We start from the raw sequence: 20,201 nt of genomic DNA on the forward strand, positions 1-20,201 counted from the left end.
TATGAGGATGAAAGGCAGTAATACACTAAAATATTTAGCATAGGGCATGTGCTCAACAACTTTGGCTATGATTATTATTTCTGATGCCTGACTATTAGGCCACCAGAAATGTGAGTTCCCAGAAAGCAGTGGATGAATATAACTTTTCAAACTTTTGTCTCTGCCCCCAGCCCAGAGCACAGAAACTGGCACATGGTAACCAGCATTCAATATCAGTGTATTGAATTAATATGTATATGTATGCATTGCATGCCGGGTAGCTCAATAACTGCATGGCTGAAATCAATGCTTCATTCAGTCAGGAACTGTGAGTCAATTCTGCACACAGGACGGATGTTACTGAATAAACTATATGGATAATTCCAGGCCATGGTCATTGACCAAATCTAAACCAGCTATTTAGCAAATGGAGTGAGTCAGGCATGGGAGTGGGATTGACTATATTGTACCCACCCCCATTCCCTTTTGGAGAACCAACTTTTCTATAGATGCTACTTTTTCAAGACACAGTTTGGGATTCAATATCTATATTCAAAACAGTAGTCCTAATATATATATATATATATATATATATATATATATATATAATGTATTCAATCTAGAAAAGTAATATAATAACATCATAATTTGGAAAATAAAGGAAAGAACAAAAGATTATCAGGGTCCCCAAATCCAAATATTACTTCTGTAATCACATCTGTTCTGGTCCCTGCAAGATGCTTGGTTGAATGATGTCTTTGGTCACTAGGAAACCAGTGCCACTGCACCCTCACCTCTGAAATAAGGCCCTGCAAAATTCTTGTTCTGTGTCTATCACACTATCAAGTTCCTGTCTAGCCTCAGGCCTAATTACGTCACCTTTACATTTCTCCCTTTTAAACTTGTTTTATTTTGGTATAACATTTTATCTCCTTAGGGAAAATAAGTAAAGGAACAATGTTGATAGGCGTAAAGGGAGAAGAAGGGGAGGAGGAGAGAGGGAAGAAGAGGCAGCAGTTGGGTGTGAGAAAGATCTGGGCTTGTTCTCAGAAAATCTGAATGCTCCTCGGCTCCATTTGCGGACATGTGTGATTCTGGGCAAACCACTCAGTCTCTTTGTGCTTTTTTGCTCATTTACACAGTTGGAGAGAGATGTCAGTAAAGGCGGTTTATTAGACGATTTCTAGGTGCATTTTGCTTTTATTAGTTTATGTAAGGGGGACACAAACTGAAGCCAGCAAGCCAAATTGTGTGGCCTGTGTTTCTGTACACCTGTGAGGTAACCATGGCTTTTACACTTTTAAGTGGTTGAAGAAGGAGATCAAGACAATAAGATGTCATGTGGAAATTATGTAAAATTGAAATTTTATTGTAAGTTTTATTAGAACACAGCCACAATAATTTGTTTACCTATTATCTGTGGCCTGTCTCATGCCAAGAGCGCGAGCTGAGTAGTTAGTTGCTAGAGACCTAATGGCCCACAAAACCAAAAATATTTACTGTCTGGCACTTTTCAGAAAAGTTCACCTACACCTGCTCTATGTACATATAATATACCTGCTTATTTTGGGTTGACCCATCTCTTTTATATGACGTGTGTGCTCATGATGTATTTTTGAAAATATTATTATAATGCATAATCCCATAAACTGCTCAGCTTCCTAAGAAGAGGGATTCTGTTTTGTTCACAATTAGAATCCTAATGCCTTACACACAGTGCAGGCATATAGCAGGTGCTCAGTGTTTGTTGTTGAATAAACATTTTAACACCAGTGCCAAGCCAATTTCAAAACTCCAAAAGGATATTCTCATCTAGTACAAACTACGTTGCCTATTTCGGTAAGAGAGATCTAAAAACACTATTTTAAAAACTTTTTTTTTTGACCAAAATTCCCCCTGCAGAAAATCCCCACTGAATTTTAGATATACGATGAAAGAGAATTTAAAACAATAAATTGAAATAGTTTTTCTGCCTAAATAAAACATACATGAAAAATACTGGTAAGATTGAAATGGCCTCAGCTTTTTACATCCGTGTGCCACGTTTTGAAAATGACGATTATTGGAATCCAAGCCATGGTTGTCGGAAGCACTCTGCGTTATTTAAGCAGAGCGGCAAAAAATACATACAAGCCATGTGCGCTGAGCAAAGCGAGTGTGTAAAGAACAAGGTAAAATTTTGCATTCCTTGCAATGTGAACATGTTGCATGTTGTGTTACAGATTTATTACAGTTGAGTCATTTCGGGACACTGGTGTGTGTTTCCAGAAAAAAAGAAAAAGGAACCAGGCTGAAGGACTTCTTCCAGGCACTAGCAAGCAGCAACAGACACCAGTATTCCAAGGCGGGCGGCGGCATGGTCAAATAAGGATCGCGGCCCCTTTAAGAGACACAGCACCTTCTCCAAGATACCATCTTGCACCAGGAGTTCACGTAAGCTCTCCACCTACCTTGCTATATCCCTTCTTGACTGGGCAAGACTGACCGGCGGGGAGAGCGAGCCTTCTCATTGGGCTTGCGTGCACGGCCCTCTCTCTTCTATTGGCTCTTACGCCCGCCACTCGGCGCTATCTCCCACCCTCTTGAGCCGTTGTGCTCGGTTGAGTGAGGGCTTTGGGTTAGTTCCTGTTAGGCCCCGGCCGGGGGAGTAGGTTGAAGTCTCGTAAGATGCCCGGTGGGCTGGGGCACCGGGAGCTGTGAAGAAGGCGTGAGGAGGCGACAAGGGAAGACCGCGGCAGGCCCGAACGAGAGCGGCGGCCGAGCCCGCCTTCCCTGCACCATGCTCATAGAGGATGTGGATGCCCTCAAGTCCTGGCTGGCCAAGTTACTGGAGCCGATGTGAGTGAGCCCGGCTCGGCCGGGGCCGGCGAACGTGGGGCGTTGGGGGCCCGCGGGGGCGAGGGGGGAGGGGAGGCGGCGTGGGGAGGGCGCCGCGGAGGGGCCGCGGTCTGGAGGTCCCCGCGTCGTCTTCCCTGTAGTACTATCACCATTGTGGGGGGGGGGGGGGGGGGGGGGGGAGCTAGGGGCACACCGACCGTGTGGCTGTGGGGGCGGGGGGTGGCGAGGGATTTTTAAATATGTCTTGGGGTGCTAGGAGGGGTGACAGGAATAGTGAGGTGATTGAAAATATTGCTGTTTGAGAACTGCGAGCGATATCAGGACTATCGAGGGATTTTTAAATGTGACTATTGGGATCTTGAAGGGAATAGCAGGATATCGAGGGCTTTACCAACAATGTTGTTCCTGGACTAAAAGGTCTAGAGGCGGAGAGAGTATCGAGGACCTTCTCAAAACCTGAGGGCAGGTAGGGATAGTAGGGACATTGAGGACTGCATAAGCTCTGAGAGTTGAGGAAGATTAAAAGTATTTGAAAAACATGGGGTAGTTGAAAGGGAAATGTAAACAGGGAAATATTTTAGGAATTCTTGGGAAACTGGTTAAGTATGATAGCAGGGATTTTAAGGGATGTAAAAGTATTGAGTTGATAGTACTAGGAGAACTGGTGAGTTTTAAATAGCACATTGGGGTTGGGGAAAAATTTAGATTTTGATACATACGCCCTATTGGGAGTTGTAAGGGCTATCCTGGTATCTAATAATAAATAATATTGGAGAAAAGACTGAAAGGGGTATACCTGCAGCATCTCGGGATTTTTAGACTAGGTGAAAAGGATAACAGTTTTGTAAATGTTGAAAGATCAAGAGGGCAACTGGAGGTGTTGAAGAGTAGGATTATTGTTGAGGTGCTGAAAAGAATGAGGAGCTTGTTTCAAGATATTTTGGTTAGTATTAGGGACCCATGAAAGAGCAGAGGTATCAATTCTTGTTTGTTTTGTAACCATTATAAAGGGGTAGGAGCGTATGTTTGGGACACGGAGGTGTCTGTAGATGGTCTCTGAAACACATCTGTCTCTTAGAGGGAGGGCTGCAGATTGGGTTGGAGAGAGGTGATAATCCTCTTGGGGAAGAAGGCCTGGGAAGGAAAGGGAAAGGACAGTTTCCTGCCCCCTCGTGTCTGCTGCTTATCTTTCTGTTGGAGTTGAGGACTTTCTGGCCGCAAGGAAAGGTGTAGAGGAAGAGATGGTCAGGCTTTGATTCATTAAATCAGATCACTTTAGTGGAAAACCGGAGTTTTTCAGAGGTGGAAGTGAGGGGTAGTTTGGTAGGTGTGGAGGCAGGGTGAAGTTGGGGCTGTTGAGAAAGCTAGTTCCCTCTTTATTTTTTGGTCCTCCTGAGAAATCTTGTTAACAGATTTCTGTTGTTTTGTTACGCTGATTTCTTGAGGTGGGATGGTAACACCTAGGAAAAGAGTCATCAGCAGTCCTGTGTGTTCTTTCCGAGGTAGGGTGGGTAAGGGAGGCAGCATTAGGGGAATTCTGATGTCTGAAGTGGTGTTTGTATTCTGAGGATGAGGAGTATGTAACAAGAGCACAGGAAGAATAAGTGCATACTAAGGGCCGCTGAGTTTACCTTAGTGATGGTCTAAAGTGAAAATGACTTGCTGACACACTTGAAGGTTTGTAGAAGAGGTGAGTGAGCCTCTTGGATGTGCATCGCACGCACTCTTTCTATAGTGAAAAGTTTGGGAGCACAAAGGTGAAGGTGGATTGTATTGGAGGTGAGGAATAATGAAATTGATCATATATGGAAAAGTGGAGAAAAGAAAGAACACTGTTTAAAAATTCTTTACCTTTAATGTTATTTAACATAAAAATAGAAAACCCAAAACTCAGATCCTGCTTTTGTACACCTGCTTGCTATTCATGTTGCTGTGTGTGTGTGTGTGACAGTTTTCCATACAAGCTCTGATTTTGTTTGTTGGTAGAGATCCTTTAAAAAGTACTGAATATATATTTTATGTCTTGGGTAGAAGATGACACATTTTAACATTATTGTTTGTTGCTTTTCTTTTTAAAGCTCCCTAAAATGTTTTACTCTGGGTAATGTTTGTAGTGTTTTCTTCCTTAATGTCAAAAGTTAGTTTGGGTAGGAACTTAAATCTCCTGAAGGTCTTTTCACTCAGTTTTTTTGGCTATGCAAATGTTTGTAGATATTCAGTAATTTTTATGGGTAAAAATTAGCTTTCAAAATTATTATTTGAGTTTAGTTTCCCCATTTGTTTTGAGTTTATGCTCAACTGAAAGCATACATCATGCTTCTTTCTGTTGTCTTTATTTTTTGTTACTTTTTTAGGATTAAAAACGATCTAGAATTACTAAACTTAGACTTTACCAATATAGTGGCATTCATAGAAATAGAAAATAAACATACTTCTTTTTAACTCACATAAGTAGTGGTTTTGGGTGGAAGCGTTAAGAAATAGTAAGTATAAGCCCTGGCTGGCGTACCTCAGTGGATTGAGCGTGGGCTGGGAACCAAAGTGTCGCAGGTTCGATTCCCAGTCAGGGTACATGCCTGGGTTGCAAGCCATGACCCCCAGCAACTGCACATTGATGTCTCTCTCGATCTCCCTACCCTCTCTAAAAATAAATAAATTAAAAAAAAAGAAATAGTAAGTATAAATACAGATATCACATGTATTTTCATTCTTAGTATGTCATCATGGAAGATTATTTTTTGTTTGTTTAGACATCCTAAATGTAATAAATGATATGTTAAAGAGGGTTGTATTTGTAAATTTACTTTTTGCATATTCCAAATTCAAGAGAATTTTCATGGCTGATTGACATGTTGCTACAACATAGCATTTCAGAGCACTTGTTAGGCTTCCAGATAGATGTAGTTGCAGTGGATATATTGGACTCATTGCAGTACATGATTTCCCACTGCACTTTTTATTTAACTTAATTTACAGTTAACTAAATTTATATATTTTTTTAACTTTAGGGGTTTTTAAGCATGTTATATCTTATCACTGGTGAAACAAAGGCATGTAAGGAGGTTATTTCTAAACCAATCTAGTTTACACATGATTATTCTCTGTGGACAAGTTAGAAGTATTATGTGCTGTTAAGAGTTCATCTTTTACCTTCCTCTCTTTTTGTAGATGTGGACATACCTATTATTTGTGCTAGAAGAAAGACAGAAGCAGGGAGCTTAGGAGAAATGACTCCTTAACTAGTGGGGAAAAACCCAGTACCGTTTTTATTGGCAATGCAGTAAAGGGGAGAGAAACCATCTTAGCTAAGAAGTTTCTGTCTCTTTTCCTACTGCTGCATAAACAGACTGAACTCACAGATCTTCCGGGGGTTCTCATCTTTCCTCACTTTCAAAATATCCTAGAGGCCCTGGCTGGGTAGCTAAGTTGGTTAGAGTGTCATTCTGATACACTAAGGTTGTGAGTTCGATTCCTGATCAGGGTACATACAGTAATCAACCAATGAATTCATAAATAAGTGGAACAAATTGATGTTGCACATGGGCGCATGCACTCGCGCGCGCTCGCTCTCTCTCTCTCTCTCTCTCTCTCTCTCCCCCCCCCTCCCCCCCCTTTTCTCTTTCCCCTCTCCCCTTCTCTCTTGCTCTAAAAATCAATTTTAAAAAAAGTTAAAAATATCCTAGGTATCCTGGTTGTACAGGTTGTGCAGGGATGATGCACATTTAGGAGATGTCATGGTTTCATTCTGTCAGAAATAACTGTTTAAGTATGGGAACCCCTTAAAAAGTAAGGTTCTAAGTAAATCTCAGGGATAAATTAATCACTGAAGAAACTTCTACACATTTAGAAAAAGTTCAGGCAAACCTTTCTCTCAAAATTTTTTTTAATTTATTGGTTTTAGAAAGAGGAAGGGAGAGAGAGAGACATCGATTTGTTGATCCACTTACTTATGCATTCATTGGTTGACTCATGTATGTGCCCTGACCGGGGACTGAACCTACAACCTTGGCATATCAGGATGATGCTCTAACCAACTAAACTACGTGGCCACGGCCAAGCATTTTTTAATAACATGCATTTCTACCCAAAATGTCTTTAATGGGGAGTATTTTAAGTTACTTATATTATATAAACATACGCAATTCACTGCTGCTTGTTTGGCTTATTGTAAAAATTAGTCTTTTGCCCTGGCTGGCGTAGCTCAGTGGATTGAGCGCGGGCTGCAAACCAAAGTGTCGCAGGTTCAATTCCCAGTCAGGGTACATGCCTGGGTTGCAGGCCACAGCCCCCAGCAACTGCACATTGATGTTTCTCTCTTTCTCCCTCCCTTCCCTCTCTAAAAATAAATAAATAAAATCTTTTAAAAAATTAGTCTTTTTTTAAAAAGTGTAATATTTTTGGAGAGTTGTACACATCTGTCCATCCTAGTTAAGCATCGTTATATATGTAAATCAGGGCATTTGGTTTCTGGTTCTATGTCTCCAATTCATTGTGCCACTTTGGAGAAATTGCCTAACCTTTCTCTATTGAACAGTGTTAATTTTATTATTAGCCTTTTACCTACCTCACAAACATGATTTGAATATTAATGATGTAGACTTAATAGTGCTTTGTGTACCTCAGAATTATTAAATATAAATGAAATTTTATGGTTTTGAAATATGAAAATACACTAAACTCTTTCTGCAAAAATATTTTACTTACTAATGTTAAGTAAGCACCACTGCCACTTAAAAAATAATAATCAGTCTTGTGCATGACAGAGCTAGAGTCTCATAGTGGGCTGAATAGGCAGGAACAAGAGTTGCTAATGAAACCATAGACTTGATGGGAAGTGTTTGTGAGTACAGGCCATATTAAAGTCTTCGTAAGTATACTAGGAGACTGAGTATGGTATTGCCATCTCTGATAGAAAAGGCAGCAATAAGGTTCACAGACTGAGATTATTTTATTGGTTCATATTTATTGGTTCAGTGGTCATGGGAGGTAATACTTTGATTTAACTCTGTAGAGTTTATGTGCTGCTATAGGTTTGCAATTTTTATCAAGTTAAACTGACTAGTAATCTCTGCAGTTGCTCAAATGGTAGGAAAAATGATCATCTTGCAGCTGTTAGACCTTACCTCTGTGATAAATAATCTACTAGGATGAAATTAGTATTTTGGAGGTATGTTTATAAAATTGAGAAGTACTGATAATTTTCTCACATGTACTTAGTGGCTTCAAAGAATTAGTGTGTCTTTAAAGTGCTGTAGCACTTGTTCAAGGAGACCAGTCACTGTTTCATAGAAGAGGACTTATTTTGACCAGAAGACTTCTTGGCAAGTTTTAGTGTACTAAGTTAAGAACATACTTGTTCTTATGTCTTTCGGTATGCCTCCTAAATATGTCTGACTTCATTCTTCCTGGCCCAATTGCTATAGGCTAGAAGCCAGAAATTGCTTTTATAGTTCTATGTTTCCTACAACTGTCTTTTCTCATCCTCTCTTTCTCATCCTCTCACAGTGTTGTTACTTCCTTATTCATCCCCCCTCCTTTAAGTCCTCACCTGAGGATATGTTTGTTTGTTTGTTTTTTAATTTGAGAGAGAGAGACAGAGAAAAAGAAAGGAACATAATCTCAGAGAGAAGCATCAATTGGTTGCCTCCTGTACCTGCCCCGACTGGGGATCGAACCTTCAACCTTTTGGTGTATGAGACAATACTCCAATCAAATGAGCTAGCAGGCCAGTGCATTAATCCCCTTTTTAACCATTTGTTATTTTGTACTGTAATTATTTGTTTTCATACTTGTCTCTTGGCCAGTGATTTCAGGGCAAAGTCTGTCTTGCTCAGAGTAATTCCATTACCCAGAAAGATGCTTGGTACTTGGTAAATATTCAGTAAAAGTTTAAATGAATCCACGTGCTCATATGTATATTTAGGTTGGTGGACAATTAGAAAAGTAATGATCCAGTATTCTGGGTATGCTTAGTTGGCGAATTCTGCTCTAGGTCCATATAGCAAAGTGATATTTGCAGCTGACCCATGCATGTGTATATTTTTCCCCAAATAAATATAGGAGTGTTTTATTTCATATCATATTCATTCATTGAAAGCCCCTAGTTCATAAAGGGAAAGATGAAAACTTTTATTTGAAAAGAAGAAGTACCAATATTTATCTTTAATGTGTGTTAGCAGGTTCTTAGAACTTAATAGTTACTCACTTAATACTCTTTGAGGAACTGAGCTCAGATTTTACTTATTTTTCCACTACTGTCTTATCAAAGGAATAATCTGAGCACAGATCCCAGAGGCAGACTTTTTGTTCTTTTATTTATAACTTCTTTAATAAAGTAAAAATAAAAGCATCATACAACAAATATAGAAAGGAGAGGAAAGAATAACATTTTAAATGTATATTTCCAGTTTCTCTTCATTGTATGAACTTTCTTGTAGCTATAATCAGACTCAAATATATAGGGTTTTTTTTTTTTTAAGATTTTGTTTATGTTTAGAGAGAGGGGAAGAGAAGGAGAAAGAGAGGGAGAGAAACATTACTGTGTGGTTGCCCTACTGGGAACCTGGCCCACAACCCAGGCATGTGCCCTGACTGGAAATCGTACTGGCAACCCTTTGGTTTGCAGCCTGTACTCAATGCACTGGGATACATCAGCCGGGGCTACAGTTTTTTATCTTGATTTCTGCAATTGACATTACATCAGAAGCATTTTTCGTATTTGTGTATTGTCTTTGTAACCATCACTTTAGGTTTTTTTAATTAAAAAATATGTTTATTGATTTTACAGAGAGTGGAAAGGGGAGACAGAGAAACATCGATGTGAGAGAGAAACATCAGTTGGTTGCCTCCCATACACGCCTGACACAGTTTGTGATCAAACCCACAGACTTTTGGTGTACTGGACAGTGCTCCCACCAACTGAGTCACACCAGTCAGGGTTATAACCATCACTTTGGATGCCCAGTATTTCATAAACACTCAACAATCAGAATGGTTACTTTGACTTTACCTTTTCTGTTTAAAAATAATGCTGTTTTTATACAATAAACATATATTTTTAGTGTCTCTTAGGCACCAGTATTGTTTTCTGTATTTGGCTTTATCCTGAGGCTAGTTTCATAAGTACAGCTACTATACAAGTCAAAGAATGTGAACATTTTTTTTTAACGCATACCTTTTTTTTTTTTAAAGATTTTATTTATTTACTTATTTTATTTTTAGGGAGGGAAGGAAGGAAGGGAGGGAGATAGAGAGAGAGAGAGAGAAACATCAATGTGCGGTTGCTGGGGGTTATGGCCTGCAACCCAGGCATGTACCCTGCCTGGGAATCGAACCTGGGACACTTTGGTTCCCAGCCCGCGCTCAATCCACTGAGCTGCGCCAGCCAGGGCTAGAATGTGAACATTTTTAAAAAAGATTTTATTTATTTATTTTTAGAGAGAGGAGAAGGGAGGAAGGAGAGGGAGGGAAACATTGATCACTTGTCTCTTGCACATGCCCTGACACATCTGGACCTGGGACAGAACCACAACCCAGGGAACTAACGACCTTTCACTTTGAGGGATAACACCCAACCAACTGAGCCACACTGGTCAGGGCTACTTTTTTATTTTTTTAATAACTTAAAAGACAGATAATTTAGACATGTTCTTAGAACATTATTATGCAAGATGTGAATTTTAAGATCCTTACATTTGTAACTTGATTAAACTTTAGAAACTTTTTCTCTAAACTGAAAGGTAACTGTTGAGACTTAAATTAGTTTCATGTGTAGATATACATTAGAAAACTGTTTGTGCTGTAGAATAGATTTTACTTCTGTGGAACTGCAGTTTGTTTTTAGTTTTGTGGGTATGCTGTCTGCCCAGTCCTGCCTGATTTTGATTGGATCACTTAATTTGTCTAATATATGCAGATATACTTACCCATAAAATGAATAATTCATTGATTATGCTGTTAAGGCATTTTAAAGACTCTAGGAGAATAGTAATTTTAGATAAGTATATTACCTTTTAAAATCTTTTTGTTATAATATAAGCCCCTTTTGTCTAGAAATGTATATAACATAGCAATGAAGCCAAATTCTTCAAATCTTTTTATTCCAAAGTATGCTTGTTCTATAGATAAGCAAAAATGAATTTTCATAAACTTTGGTTACAAATAAGTAGCTGAAAGGTTTTACTCTTCTTGGGTATTACTTCTTGAGTAAGAAATAGAAGTGGCCTTGCATTTGTCTTGTACTCTATCAAGGGTCTTAGTCATGTACAGATTTTTATGACATACTTTTGAATGTCTCATTGGGGTCCTTTAGCATGGGACCATAGCTGTGGCAGTATTGTTAATTGCCTGTTTTTCAAGATTATGTAGTAAGGGGTGATGAAAGGATAAAAAAAGAACAAACATAAAGGTACAGAAAATTACAGCAAGAGTGCCCATTGTTTTTAAGTTTTACCATTCAGTTGATGCCAGTTATTTTTTTAAAGCTTTTATTTATTTTTAGAGAGAGGGGGAGGGAGAGGGAAAGAGGGAGAGAAACCTGGATGTGAGAGAAAACCAAAGATCCCTTGCCTCTCCCCAACTGGGGACCAAACTCTCAATCCAGGCGTGACCAGGCCGACCGGGGGAATCAAACCCGGCCACCGTTTGCTTTGCAGAACAATGCCCAACCAGCTGGGCTACACTCCTCAGGGCCCCGTGCCAGTTATTACTTCAGACTGGCAATTTTACCTCTTTTGGGCACTTTATGGGTACATATTAGGAGCTGTTAATTTAAATGATCCCATTCCTTTGGCTACAAACATACTTTTGTATTTGGTACAGAATTCTATCAGTTATTAACAATTAGTTCACTCATATTAAATAAGTATTTAGAGTCAGTGATCACTTTCTTTTTTCGTGTGTCTAGTATTATTCTACTCTTGTACCTCCTATAACTGTTTATCTTGAGTTTTAACACCATCACATCAAAATGTATTTCATCAGGAACAGCCTAACTCTACATTTGTTCTTCTGAGTCTGAATACTAAGTATATGTATAAGATATTTGTGTTTAACCCACCTCATTTATCCAGTATTCTTCAGTGTTTTGCCTGTTTTTCACTAGAACCAGTGTTATACTGTTAGGTCATGAGTCTCCTTGAAGATTCTCATACCGGAAAAAATAGTATTGCTTCTTTATGCCATTCTTATTTTTTCAAAAAGATTTTATTTATTTATTTTGAAAGAGAGGGGAAGGGAGGGATAAGAAGAGGGAGAGAAACATCGATGTGTGAGAAGATCTGCTGCCTCTTGTACCCCCTGCAGCCAGGGACCTGGCCCCCAACCCAGGCATGTGCCCTGACTGGGAATCAAGCCAAGGATCTTTTGGTTTGCAGGAGGTTGTCCAAACCACTGAGCCACTCCAGTCATGGCATTCTGAGTTCTTTTTAAAAATCTGCGCTCACTGGTGTGGCTTAGTGGATTGGGCACCAGGCTGCGGACCACAGGGTTGCCAGTTCCGTTTGGTCAAGTAACATGCCTGGGTTGCTGGCCAGGTCCCTGGTTGGGGGCATGTGTGAGGCAGCCAGTTGGTGTTTCTCTCACACATCGATACTTCTTTCCCACTTATTCTCCCTCTTTTCTCCTCTCTCTAAAAATAAATAAATAAAACCTTTTAAAAATCCTTTTATTTCCCTATGTTTAGGATATTTTTCTTACCCAGGATCTGAACTTTCTAAGTAAAGGTAGAAATGTGATTCCCCCTCCATTTTGAATGTTGATAAGAATTATACTGATCGGAAGTGTTCTCAGGAGTGAAATTAAGTCTACCTACGTATTTCTATTTTGAGGTGGTAATGGGATAGCCAAGGTGGACATGGCATGTGTTACTTTTTTGAAGGTAGAAATGCTATATATCCATTTTAGATTTAAATGATTGGATTTACTAAGGTAATTTGTTCAAAATGATCTAAACTGTAATTTATATATTTTACTTGAGAAAAATGTTAACTTTCTTTTAAATTGCATGTTTATCAATATGTAACTCATCATCTTTGACACTTATAGTCTCTCCTAGTGCATTTTGACCTTTGCCCATAATTTATTTTTATTTGCTCCGAGTTTTATAAAATTGACAACCATTGAAATTTGCTCTTAGAATTTGGTGCATGAATGTGCATGTATGGTTTAAGAACCAACCTTTCCCACAAAACCTTAATATTGGCAATGAAAAAATTCTATTTTATTGAATTACGAACTTTAAAAAAGAGACAAAAAGGGAAAAGTAAAAGTGCTTGGTCTTTTTTGTTTGTTTGCTAATCTCATAAAGTTGTTGGAAATGTGACTGATACTCTTGAGTTGAGACTAACTTTCTGGTTGAGGGGGGGGGGGCGGGGGGGTGGTTCTAAAGATTATAGAACAAGATTTGTTAGATTTGAATAGTGTTTGACAGGGATACAATCACTTTGCTTTCATATTGATTTTAATTACTGTGATCCTGAGTTTTTTCATTTTAGCTTTACAACAACCCTATGAAGCTACAAAAGATGTGTTACTTAAATGTACATTCATGAGGGAAATAGAATATTTAAAAAATTTCAGCTCTGGCTGGCGTAGCTCAGTGGATTGAGCACAGGCTGCGAGCCAAAGTGTCACAGGTTCGATTCCCAGTCAGGGTACATGCCTGGGTTGCAGGCCATGACCCCCAGCAACCGCACACTGATGTTTCTCTCCCTCTCCCTCCCTCTCCCTCCCTCCCTCTCTCTCTCTCTCTCTCTCTCTCCCCCTCCCTTCCCTCTCTAAAAATTAATAAATAAAATCTTAAAAAAAAAAAAAAGAAAAAGAAAAATGCTTTTAAAAGCCCTGGCTGGCATAGCTCAGTGGCTAGAGTGCGGCCTGGGAACCAAAGTGTCCCAGGTTTGATTCCCAGCCAGGGTACATGCCTGGGTTGCAGGCCATAACCCCCAGCAACCGCACATTGATGTGTGTGTGTCTCTCTCTCTCTCTCTCTCTCTCTCTCTCTCTCTCTCTCTGCCTCCCTCCCCTCTCTAAAAATAAGTAAATAAAATCATTTAAAAAATTTTTCATGTTTACAACATAAAACTTTCAGTTTGATGTAAGGTAGATAAAATGTTAAGTCTGACACATTGCTATATGTCAGGAGGTGGCAACTTCAGGATCATGTGCTACCCTTGCATAGGAGAAAATTTTGGTTTTCAAAGTTGAATTACTACTGACTAGGCAAAAAATGTGAAGCAGGTCAAGGTTATTTCTGCTGCCCTTCCACCACTTTTCTTAGCCTTTCTGTTCTAACTCCCAGATCTTTTTTCTCTTGCTTATAGCTACTAAAGTGTGCCAGTAATAATTAAGGTACCATCCTTCTTGTGTTCTCACTTTTTAAAAAAGGTCCTTAAGATACTCACTGAGAAGATGAGCAGCATAGTTGATCGCCGTTTTTGGATGCTGGTGCCTGGAGTTACAGGGAATGGGGGAAATTGTTCTGTCACTTTGCTCCTTCTTTCTCATTGGTCACATGGAACAGATAGCTCCAAAGACATTGAGATTTGGTTCAAAATTCTGGGTATAATTAGAATATTGAAAAGAGGAGACAAACTATTTTTTAAAAGATTTTATTTATTTATTTTTAGAGCGGGAAGGGGGCAGAGAGAGAGAGAGAGAAAAAGAGAGAGAGAAAGAGAAAGAGAAACATCAATGTGCGGTTGCTGGGGGTTATGTCCTGCAACCCAGGAATGTACCCTGCCTGGGAATCGAACCTGGGACACTTTGGTTCCCAGCCCGCGCTCAATCCACTGAGCTACGCCAGCCAGGGCAAGAGACAAACTATTTTATGAAAATAAGCAGAAAAGGAAAATCTTACTTGTTCTCTGTGTATGCTGTTTGTTATAATAGTCACTTGTGTTTATAGTTACTTTAAAATAAAGTTTTCACCTTTAGCTTTCCAAAATAGAGGTGATTTCATTAATGATACCACATTTGGGGGGGAGTTTAAAATTTTTTGTTGTCTTTTTAACTAGATGCGATGCTGACCCTTCGGCTTTAGCCAACTATGTAGTAGCACTGGTCAAGAAGGACAAACCTGAGAAAGAATTGAAAGCCTTTTGTGCTGATCAACTAGACGTCTTTTTACAAAAAGGTAATTACTGTGGGCCTTCCTTCAAGTATTTAAGATTTTCAATTTAAAATTTTCTGATAAAATCTTGAAGAAGCAACCTTGAAAGGAAGTCGGTCAGTGTCCTTTAATACTTGAATATATCCATTCATGCCTAATAATTTATCATGTATTTTGGCAGGACTGTTTTTCCCTTTCCTTCTCTATTTCTTTCCTGTTAAGCCAGTGGTAACTAATGCTTTTTAGGTGAACAGGTCCTTTGTGGCTTGTGGCAGAGCCTACTTGATTGGCGGGGGGGGGGGTGCGATTTAAGGGTAATGAAGCTACTTATTCTTACTGTTTATTAAGATAATGAAGCTGTTTTTTCCCCCTCTTGGCTGGGGCTGTTTGCTATCCAAGAAGAGATGGGCATAATCCTCTTCTCTTTGTGCCTTTAACTTCCCATCTTCTTACCAAAGTCCTTTCCGTAGTTCACAAAGATTCCTGGAGTTCTCTCCTGCTGCTTCTCTGACCTCATTTCCTACCTGCCCCCCTAATGTTTATTCCAGCCACACTGACTGCCTTGCTGTTTTTTTTCAGCATGGCAAACATGTTCCCAACTCAGGGCTTTTGAATTCTCTTTAATCTTCCTTGGAACATGGTTTTCTCCCTTATGGTTTCTGTTTTCTTTTCAAATGTCATCTTAGAGCAGCAATTTTCAACCTTTTTTCATCTCATGGCACATATAAACTAGTTACTAAAATTCTGTGGCATACCAAAAAAATACATTTTTTGCCAATCTTGACAAAAAATAGGTATAATTTTGATTCATTCACACTGGACAGATATTGTTGTATTGGTTGTCGTCATTTTTTAAATTTCACAGTCTAAGGGTAAAGAACTCAGTGCCTCTAACTGAGTAAGTCAGGTGTTGCATGTTTTAAAAATTCTTGGGGCACACCAGTTGAAAATCTCTTAGTTTCTTCTGAGTGCCCTGTATGCTCATGCCTGTAGTCATTCTCTCCTCTTCCCAACCTTGCTTTATTTATTTTTTTCATGGCACTTTCATTCCCTTTCATGTTATATGTTGATTTGCCCGTTTATATGTGTCTCTTCCCCAAAACCAATTTTGTCTTTCCCTTTGTTGAGTGGAGACTTGGAACCTACAGTGCCTGGCACATAGAAGATATTCCGTAAATATTGCTGAATAGAAGAACAGAAATGTGGATTATGTACACTTACTGATTGATCTAGATATTTATTGGTGGTGGTCCTTTAACTCATCCTTTAGCTCATATTTACTGAGAAAGAAAAGAAAGTAATTGTGGTTCCTTAGTCTATAACAAGATTACATATTTTTTGTGCTATTTTAAGGCTTTTCTGTAAAAAAAAAAGTTTTTACTGATATCTAAAGAATTCCTCCCCAGTACATATGAGTATTTTCTTTTCTAAGTATATTAATTTGTATTAGTCAGTTTCCATTAAAGACAAGTCATGTAAAATGTAGAGTCATGAAAAAAATAAGTAAAACATTGCAAAGACACTTGAGGTAAGAGGCAAATGTATGTTTAGGCATCTAAAAATTCCTTGTTATAAAAGCTGTAGAATTTTTAGTAACTTTTTAAAAAGAATTAACAAAAGCAGTACACATGAAGAATTTTAAAGAACATTTTTTAAAGAAGAAGAAAATAAATTACATACATTTACCATAAATGTATGGTAAACATGTGTTTATTATGGTAAATAAATGTATGGTAAACATACGTTTATTATGGTAAATAAATTACCATACATTTGCCACCAGAGAGAAAATAATTGATCATAAAAATAAAGACTTTTCCACGGTTTGATTAATTTATTTTTCAAAGTTATCTAACAGTTAACGAGATGTAACAGTTTTATAATCATGAAAAATAACACAATAGCATAAAGAGGCTTTTCTGAAGGAAAATTAGACTTTTTAGAAATAGTTGTTTATATAAAATGTGTAATAATTACAATGTAAGCAGAGTCTGTGTTGTACTTTTAATACGCTCTTTATTCCTTAGGATAGGACCAATGAAAGTTTTTAAAATTTGATTCAAATAACAAATATTTTGACATTTATATATATATATTTTGTAATTTTTTAATTTTAATCATTGTTCAGATACAGTTTTCTCCTTTTTACTCCCAATCCAGTCCGACATTTATATTTTTAATAAATTCATCTGGTTCTCTCAGTCTGAAAACATTACACAACAGAGCTGCCTTTAAAACACAAAAAGATACTTTCATATAATTCTCATGTCTAAATTTATTTTTTCAGCTGATATAAAAATATTTTTAATTAAACTTTTGAGTAGGCAGTGCGTTTAATCCAGCAATATAAAGGGGTACTGTGAAAATTGTCTCTCATCTGTCCATCTGCTCTCTTCCCACCGCCAGTACGCATTGTTTGTGTCCTGTCAGAGTTTTTTTGCAAATATAAACATACAAATATTTGTTATGTCTTTGAGAACTGATATTACCAGTACTCGTTCTTTTTATACTTACTATGTATTCTCTTGTATGTTTATCACATAATTTATTTAACTAGTTTCCTATTCATGGAAATTTGTTTTTTCCCCCAATTGCTTACTATTGGGGGGAAAACCCTGAAATTATCTTCAGGAGGGTGGGTCCCTTGTAGTACAGGCTTCCCCTGCTATTTGAGTGTTAGGAACTCATCTTTATCAGTGTACTGACTGGCTTTGTTGTGAAAGGCTGTGTTCAGCTTCAGTGAATTTCTTTTAAAGATTCTTTCAGTGCATTTGCTTGTTTCACAATGGGTGATTTATCAGCGTACCTGCCTGCACCTTGCTGAGTGTTCAGCATTTTTTGACCAGAAACAGCATGACCCCCTTACCCCACCCACCCTGTTCACCTGATCTTGCTCTGGGCGACTTTTAAAAATCTCCCTGATTGAGAAAAGTCCTCAGAAGGAAATGTTTTGCCAGTGTGGAAGTGGTGAAACAAAAAAAACAGCAGAAGCACTGAAAGAGATCAAAACCGAGGAGTTCAAAAACTGTTTTGAACAATGGAAAAAAGTCTCAATTGCATCAAATGGAGAATACTTTGAAGATAAATGAAGTTTAAATGTGAGAATAAATTCACAATTTTTTATAAATTCCAGTTTAGGGGGGTGTTGCTCACATATGTCATTTTGTGCTTGTGCAAGTCTGTGCAAAGGATATAAAAGCCCAGAGGTCTGATTCTCTCCCCAAAAGGGTTAGACTCATTTTTAGTCCCATCAACAGTATATGGGATGTTTAATTTCCTTCCGCTTTGTTAATAAAGTGTGTGTTGTCAAATTTTTAGTTTCTGTTTATGTAACACTTAAGTAGTATTTTTTTTCTTCAGAAACTTCAGGTTTTGTGGATAAACTATTTGAAAGTCTCTATACTAAGAACTACCTTTCACCTTTGGAACCAGTTAAGCCTGAGCCAAAACCACCAGTCCAAGAAAAAGAAGAAATTAAAGAAGAGGTAATGCAAAGTTTTCTCGGGCTTTTGGAGTATCCTAGGTCCTGTTAATTAATATTCTTAATTGGAAGTTGACCTCTTTCAAAGTGATTATCTTTTGATTGAAATTTGTGGGGCATGGGCATGGTGCAGGTTTATTTCAGGGCTTCTTGGTTCCCTGGGCTTGATCATCCTTGACCTCTAAATATTCAGTGTGTATATTCTTTTAACTAGTAGTACCATTATTAATTTCAGTAAATTTAACTTTTGATAAAATACTTTAATCTGTCTGTATTCCAGTTTTGTCAGTTGACCAGCAGTGTCCAATTTTTATAGCCTGGTTTTTTTTCCCTCTTCATTCTAAGGATCACATACTGTATTTAGTTGTCATTTCTGATACATTTTTAGATGCTAGGATGATGGAATTGATTCAGCGTTAAAAGAAAATAAAATGTGGCTATCCTTAATTGAGAAAAAGTGATAGCAGTTGAGACCACTATTCCTTTTTTTGTTTTTGGCTCATGTCCTATGTCTCATAAAGTCTTTAAAATTTAAAAAGCCTCCCAATATGTTTTTTTCAAGTAATAGAACTAGGAAGACACTTTTCTCTCATACTTGATAATGTATAATTTTGGTCTGTGGTATATAGGTTAAATAATGGTAAGTGAAAGTTTTTGTCCATATATATTGTCATTTAAGGTCAGTGGATTAGAAATGTCTATTTGAAAGATGGCTGGTTTGAATATAAGAGAAAAATTGCATTATCTTGAGTTTTGAAAGAAGTTTTTTTTAATTTAATCTTTTTTTCCCACTACCGTTTAGTCCCCTTCTACCCTCTTCCTTCCAGCAATCACCATTCTTTTCCGTGTCCATGATTGAAAGAAGTTTTTAAAAAAAGTTGCATTATTTCATTTTGTATCTTTGTAGTAAATCTAAATTTTGAAAGTTAAGCAAAATAGGTACCAGCTTCTTTGTATTGCTAGCTCAAATGATGCTGTCTGGCATTTCTAAGATTTTATATATAACTTAATTTTCACTATTGGCATAAATAATAACTCCTATAGTAGTATATAAATATAATAGTTTGTAATAATTCTGTTGGATAATATGGAGGGAAAGAGGTTTGAGGTAGCACATACCTTTGGCTAACTGTCTCTTTTTTGGTCTGTACTTAGTTGATGCAGTTGCTCTGAGCAGGGCACAGAGGATTAGATCCATCTAAGGACTAACCTTTTTGACTCTTCCTTGGTCCTGAGCTACGTTATACCATCAGTTAGTTGTTTTACAATTAGACTGAGTCACAGGGGGAACAAGGTGAAAGAATATGGATCATGGAACAACTCATCCTGGTACTGGAAAGACACTTGGTAGATATGTACCAGGATTTATGAAGAAACATGCATTTTATATGTAGTTCGAAAATTATAAATTTGCCATGGATATGATTTGTTATTAAACCCTTTACCCTGAGTTCATGAACATACAAAAGAGCAATCTAAGAAGATAATAGATTTAAATTCCTTATTCACACTATATCCTGATCATCTGAAATGTTAGAAGGCAGTTTTCGTAGACACCCAGCACAGGGAGCTGTGACTAGAAATTCGAGAGCCTCTGGCACAGTTTTCTCCCTTCCCCCTTTGGTTTGTATGGAAGTACCTTTATTTCACTTTAATTTTTTAAAAAACCTATTATAGACAGTTTTCAACAGACATCAAAAAGAGACAGCATGTTATAGTGAATTCACATGTGTTTATCACCCTACCCTCAACAATCCATCAACCCAAGCCCAGCCAGCCCCATCCATATTACTGTGC

General features: G+C 37.9%; 1 protein-coding gene across 2 annotated transcripts in view; it reads left to right on the forward strand.

Moving 5' to 3' along the window:
- Positions 1-2,561: 2,561 nt before the first annotated feature.
- Positions 2,562-20,201, forward strand: part of RBM27 (RNA binding motif protein 27) — a 74,320-nt gene continuing 56,680 nt past the window's right edge. Inside the window, exons 1-3 of one of the 2 annotated variants that reach the window (XM_036014300.1) lie at positions 2,562-2,817; positions 14,829-14,947; positions 18,284-18,408. In XM_036014300.1, coding sequence (XP_035870193.1) covers positions 2,759-2,817; positions 14,829-14,947; positions 18,284-18,408 — 303 coding nt within the window. In that variant the 5' untranslated portion in view covers positions 2,562-2,758. The remainder of the gene's footprint in view (positions 2,818-14,828; positions 14,948-18,283; positions 18,409-20,201) is intronic. The other variant, XM_028528862.2, reaches the window with a different exon arrangement.

Source organism: Phyllostomus discolor, chromosome 13, assembly GCF_004126475.2.
Source record: "Phyllostomus discolor isolate MPI-MPIP mPhyDis1 chromosome 13, mPhyDis1.pri.v3, whole genome shotgun sequence".
Lineage (NCBI taxonomy): Eukaryota > Metazoa > Chordata > Mammalia > Chiroptera > Phyllostomidae > Phyllostomus > Phyllostomus discolor.